The following is a 6,022-nucleotide window of genomic DNA, read 5'->3' on the forward strand; positions in this document are numbered from 1 at the left end:
GTTCAGAGACTTCAGTCAGTTCGTGGCTACAGGGGAATAGAACTACAGTGAAAGCGAAAGCGGTAAGATGGTACAACGAGAAATAAGTGCAAGTGTGCGGTTATGTAAGTTGGAAGAAGGGTAAACACAATCTCTAGGAAACAGATATATGGCATTCAAGTTGACTACATGTAGGCGCCCTTTACACAGACTCTGTCTTGTATATCGATGGTTGTTGGTCTTCATTCCCCACTTTGTACGCCAACGTACTATCATCCTGCGTACATTGGGATATGTGGACCTGCAAGGGCGCCATACAAATCTGTCGCCTGCGTTCCTGTTCCATGGCATCGGTTGTGGCTCTAGGGGAAGTCGAGTGGTAACTGCGAGTGTTTCTGTTGATTGCGAGGCGAATAAGCACCATGTAGAAGGCGATTGACATGATCGGCATGGCCTGGTTGATCAAAAGCTCAGTTTTCGATAACGGGTGTTTAGGGCGGAATCACCATGTCCACAACAACAGACTCTCCGTTGTTCGAGCAGACGAAACATATTAGTATGATGGAGAGCACCACAGAATATAAACCAGCGGAATCCACAAGCACGCGCACCATTGGCATCATTGTGCCCTTCGTAGTGCGAATTGTAGAGACATTGCGTTCGATCATCCAGACACGATATGCCAGTAATCCTGTACACATTCAGGGCCTCGACAACATGCTCACGGGAACGCGATTACCTGAACTCAACAGATTGGTTGCGATAGTCGAGGCAAAGAATGCCGTGATCCACTGTGCAAGCACTTTGGCGAAGATGTTTCCGGAGTTACTTCTGTCCTGTGAGACATTGTAGGTTGCAAAAACACCAGTCACTTCGGGGCAACTTGATCAGAGAGCAGAACTTCCTGAGCATGATTACGACCCTAACCTGCGACGGTGCACCACATTATGCTTGGTAGGATGATCATCCAAAGGGATCTCCAAACAACATAACAGCGGTAGATCTTTTAGCAGATAGCTGTAATAAGCACAGAGGGTTGTCGGCTAGTAGATAAATGTGTAAACCCACCACTACCCCATCAGCAAGAAGCGTTTGCAAGAGATATAACGCATGCTTGATCACAAACGTTTGTTGGGTAAGGTCTCCGAAGAACGCCATTGGCCCGCCTTGGAAGGTGTCGCGATATTTCACCAGTCCATCTTCGGTACGAATAGTATTCACGACCATGTGCTTGGGGGATATCAGTAGATGATGCCAGATGTAAGAAGCGAAAAGCTAACCGCGGTACTCAGTATTAACAGCAGGATGGCCACCACAGCGATTGGGCGATTGACGTCCCGTATGCGACGTTTGTAAGTCAGAGCCCAGATGGTACCAATAAACATGAGGAGTGAAAAGCCTGGAGAGGTGACCCTCGCTTGGTGGGCATGGGAGAGACAAACACATTGCAATACTCACCGTATAAAATGCCTTCTAGCACTGTTGACATTAACGCACCAGCATCCAACGGGATGCCTCTTGAAGCCATGGTGAAAATGGCTTACAGTTGGGAGATGTGCGAAGGTGTGGGTACCTTCACCAGTTTCATGTGCATCGTTATATATACTGATAGAAACGACTTGAGTCTTCTTCTCAGGCTCGGAATTGCACCAATTGATCCTCCCAGAGGGTGGGGTGGGATTTGGTATCATATGGTACTTGTGGCGACGTCTCGCGGTATTATGAGGATAAGCTGGTGGAGGTGGTTTCGGTCAGAGTGGACTCTAAATGGCACATAACTTAATATCTATCGCGCTCCGAGATACATGGACCTCCCTGTGACTGCGAATGAGGATATTGACACCGTGTTGATTACTGATACAATGTTGCCTTCGCCAGTTGATCAGTTGGCAAGGAATACGAGACACAAGACCTTTGGCACAGTGGAAGCCGATATCCCTACAGGGCAACCTGCACAGCTGATGTCACAATTACTTTCCAAACGCTTTCACGAGTTTGACTCGGGTTTCGGTGGCCTATCTCCTGCGCCAAGACAATACACCTACATATATAACTCCAGCCTGAGACCTGCTCGGACTGGCAATTCAGGGCCAGGGACGAAGCCTTTCCGCATCCTCAGACGGAATCTGGGAATTCAACAGGAAGACCAATCGTGCGCGTGCGCATTCGATTTTCGGAAGGCCGTTGAGATCAAGAAAATACCTACTAGTAATCAGGCACAAAGCCTTTGCACAACAATAGACAACAACTGCCACCACATTCTCAGTCACCCTTGCATCGATTGAGTCAGTCCTCAGTGCATCAGCAGGAGTATCACAAGCAGCCTGGGTCTGCGCGGCGCAGATATGATATGGGGATGATAGACATCATCACTGGGGACATGAGCGGCCTGAGATGTTGTGGTGCATGTTTTTTTTTGTTTAGTGCGCTGGTGCGTGTTACGTTTTTTATCACTGTGTTACCATCTTCCCTTTGTCAGATCTTGGTTGGTTGATCTACGTCATATGCTTGGGACCTGTGTGCCCCATCTTACCCAATACTTCCTACACCAACAACACCATATTCCAGAGTGCGCTACCCACTCGGCCCGGCTAGCATTGTCCTCCTGTCGCTCGTCGCGACTTCTGTTGCATTTGAAGTTTTGAACAATATGACGTGATGACGAGAGGTGCGTGCTTTTGTTCGTCCGTTTTTATGAGTTTCCTGTTATTTTGTACGAGTGTCCTTTGGACAGTAGTACCCGTTTCTTTCGTTCCCGTTTCAATCATTAATGACATGCTATTCATTTTTGTTCGCGTTGTGACACATACCCCTCTTTGCCTCCCTTTCATTCAAACGCACCTAACACGTCCCATCAGTAACGAACAAACGCACGCATCCCCCATCTCCGCTCTCACTATGGGTGAGAATATTGAAGAGCCACCACGCTCTTTTACTCAGTCCTTTCTGTATTGTGATTTTAGGCCGCGAGACGGTGCTGAATGTGTGAGATCTTTTCTTTTTGCCGACATTCTTTCCCGATATCTTTTTTTCTTTTTCAGCGTGGTTTCCAGAAGCGCAGCAAATCTCTGGGATGTGCAAAATATTAAGGCCAAATTCAGGTTGGCTACATGTTCAAAAATGCCTTTTACACAAACCCCACCTTGCATTCGGTGGTTGGTCTTCACTCTGGTACCGTTATCCTAGTCCTCCTGTCACAACCTCCGTTGCGTTTGAGCGGCATGACATGTTGGTGGGAGGTGCGTGGTTTCGTTTGTCTTTTTTTGGTTGCTGTGCAATTATTTGCCCGTAGTCCCAATTTCATTCCTTCATGTGCTATTGTTGTTTTATTCGTTCTTCATTGGGTGCGAAGATGATCTATATGTGTACGTATAACCCTGCTCTCAACGATCCCGACTCTCTCCATCATGTAGTCCCAGACGTGTCATGGGAACCCACAGGTGCGATATCTACAATAGAACACGAAGACATGTGAAATTAGAAACACGCGAAGTCAATAGCATTCAAGGTGTCCTTTACATATCCTACGCCTTGTATCTCGATGGTTGTCGGTCTTCATTCCCTACTCTGTAAGCTGATGTACTGTCGTCCTGCGTAAATTGGGATATATGGACTTGCAAGGGCTTCATAGGGTATTGCTGCAAGTTTTCCTGTTCCCTGCCTTCGGTAGTCCCTCTATGGAGAGCCGAGATTGTCGACAGGTGATCGTGATTTTTTCTGTTGATTGCGATGCGGATAAGCACCATGTAGAAGGTAATCGATATGATCGGCACGACCTAGTTTATCAGAGCTCAGCCTTTTTTCGTGACAGACATAAACGGCAGAATCACCAAGTCCGTCAAAACAGACTCTCCGTTGTTCGAGCAGACGAAACAGATTAAGAGACTGAAGAGCACCACAGAGTACAAAACAGCGGCATCCACAAGCATGCGCACTATTGGCATCATGGGACCTATTGTAGCACGCGCTTTGTAGACATTACGTTCGATCATCCAGATGCGATATGCCAGTAATCCTGGACATGTTTAGGGCCTTGATACCACGCTCGCGGAAATGTGCTCACCTGAAGTCAACAAGTTAGTTGTGATAGTCGAGGCAAAGAATGCCGTGATCCACTTCGTAAGATCTGGGGCGAAGACGTCTAAGGGATTACTACTGGCTTGGGAAACGCTATAGACCGCATGAATTCCAGTCACTGCAAGCCAACATGAGATCAAGCGGTATCCTGAATGACATTGCACGCTGACCTGCGACACTACACCATAGCAGCGTTGGTAGGATGATAACCCGGACAGATTGCCAAACAACATAGCAGCGATATGTCTTTAACCAGATAAAGCACTTCTATAAGCCCAGAGGTCCTAAACTGGGAGAGAAAATATGAACCCACCAATACGCCATCAGCAAGTAGGGTTTGCAAGATGTATAACGCATGCTTGATCACATACGTTTGTTGCGTAAGGTCTGCAAAATATGCTGCTGGCCCGCCTGGGTACGTGTCGCGATATTTCACCAGTCCATCTTCGACACGAATTATGGTCACGACCATATGCTTGGGGAATGTCAGCAGACTCGGATGGCATCACATGTAAGGAGCCAGATACTAACCACGGTACTCACTACCAACAGCAGGATGGCCACCACGGTGATTGGGCGACTGACGTTCTGCATGCGCTTTTTGTAGGCCAAAGCCCAGATGGTACCTATAAACATGAGTACTGAAAAGCCTGGAGAAGTTACCCTCGCATGGTGAGCATGGATGTACAAACCTAATGATTGCGATACTCACCATATAAAATGCCTTCCAGCACTGCTGACATTAGAGCGCCCGTATCCTGCGGAATACCTCTTGAAGCCATCAATGCCTACAGTTTGGGAGATGTCACGGTGCGAAGGTGAATGCTTTCAGCAATATCATTATGTATATGCAAACCGACTTCGGTCATCTTCTCAGGACTCGGGTACGCATCAATCCATGCCAGTCAGGGGTGGGTACCTGATGGATCTCGTGATGAGCATTTCACTGTAGAAGCAGGACGATGTGGTTGACACTGACAGACCATGGGAGATGAGTTACGGTATGCTGCACCGTGACAGCAGATAATATGGCTCTTATCATCAGTGAGGTTTAAAAATACAAATCTATGATATGCATTGGGTTTGGCCGGTTCACTCCAATTCGCACTTGATGCAATGACATTAGTATCGCACACCATAGGTTGTGTCGTGCACTATGTCACTGGAGGGCCGAAACAAGAACCGAGCGAAGGGAAATACTCGTACATACGTATGTTTTAAATTCAAGGTGCCCTTCACACAGTCTCCGCCTGGTCTTCATTAGCTTTGCCGTACCCAGGGCTACCATCATTAAATTGGGGTATATGAACCTGCAAAGGCTTCACAGTATATTGCCGCGGGCTTTCCTATCCCGCCTCGCTTGCTGACCTTCTGGGTAAATTGATGTTCGAGTAACTGCGGCGAGTACAGTTTTTTCTAGCGATGCGAATGAGCACCATGTAGAAGGCAATTGAGACGATCGGCATGACCTAGTTAATCGAAGCTCAGTTTTTTTTTGTCGACAGTGGGTGTTTGGGGCGGAATCACCATGTCTAGCATGACAACTGCTCGATTGTTTGAGCAGACGTAACAAATTAACGCCGTGAAGCTCACCATAAAGTACAAAACAGCAGTGTCCATAAGCATGCGCATTATCGGCATCATAGTGCCTTTCGTAGCGCGAACTCTAGGCCTATCGCATTCAGTCATCCATATACGATATATACGATATACCAGTAGTCCTGGACACAATCAGGGCCTCGGCACCGCGCTCAGGCAGAAAAATGGCATACCTGAACTTAGCAAATTGGTCGCAATTGTCAGTGCAAAGAACGCAGCGACCCAGTTTGCAAGCATTCGGGCGTAGTTGTCTCCGGAGTCACCCCTGGATTGCGAAGCGCAGTAGAGTCCAACAACACCAGTCACTTCAAAGCAACGTCAGGGCGCTCGACTTCCTGAGCGTAACTGCGAACTAACCTGCGACGCT

At 47.6% G+C, this 6,022-nt stretch overlaps 3 protein-coding genes across 3 annotated transcripts; 1 reads left to right on the forward strand and 2 right to left on the reverse strand.

Annotated features, from left to right (window-relative positions):
* On the reverse strand, positions 1-1,507 carry DEU56DRAFT_896569 (uncharacterized protein; the record flags this gene model as incomplete). The annotated part of the gene is made up of 7 exons (XM_041356425.1): positions 1-433; positions 486-670; positions 719-850; positions 907-982; positions 1,048-1,209; positions 1,260-1,378; positions 1,438-1,507. 7 exons carry the CDS (start codon positions 1,505-1,507, stop codon positions 182-184), a joined length of 996 nt encoding a protein of 331 aa, XP_041201009.1. The 3' UTR covers positions 1-181.
* Positions 1,508-2,220: 713 nt separating this feature from the next.
* On the forward strand, positions 2,221-3,401 carry DEU56DRAFT_843556 (uncharacterized protein). The gene is made up of 2 exons (XM_041355077.1): positions 2,221-2,410; positions 2,459-3,401. Exon 2 carries the CDS (start codon positions 2,638-2,640, stop codon positions 3,163-3,165), a length of 528 nt encoding a protein of 175 aa, XP_041201010.1. The 5' UTR covers positions 2,221-2,410; positions 2,459-2,637; the 3' UTR covers positions 3,166-3,401.
* On the reverse strand, positions 3,317-4,841 carry DEU56DRAFT_935978 (uncharacterized protein; the record flags this gene model as incomplete). Its single annotated transcript, XM_041358808.1, has 7 exons — positions 3,317-3,755; positions 3,810-3,994; positions 4,043-4,174; positions 4,227-4,302; positions 4,370-4,531; positions 4,588-4,706; positions 4,769-4,841. 7 exons carry the CDS (start codon positions 4,836-4,838, stop codon positions 3,504-3,506), a joined length of 996 nt encoding a protein of 331 aa, XP_041201011.1. The 3' UTR covers positions 3,317-3,503.
* Between the last annotated feature and the right edge of the window lie 1,181 nt (positions 4,842-6,022).

Source organism: Suillus clintonianus (assembly GCF_016758775.1).
Source record: "Suillus clintonianus strain FC179 chromosome Unknown DEU56scaffold_193, whole genome shotgun sequence".
Classification (NCBI taxonomy): Eukaryota; Fungi; Basidiomycota; class Agaricomycetes; order Boletales; family Suillaceae; genus Suillus; species Suillus clintonianus.

What these genes read in the sequence shown, in the direction of transcription:
- DEU56DRAFT_843556 (XM_041355077.1), top strand. Translation starts at nt 2,638, where the DNA reads ATGACGAGAGGTGCGTGCTTTTGTTCGTCCGTTTTTATGAGTTTCCTG.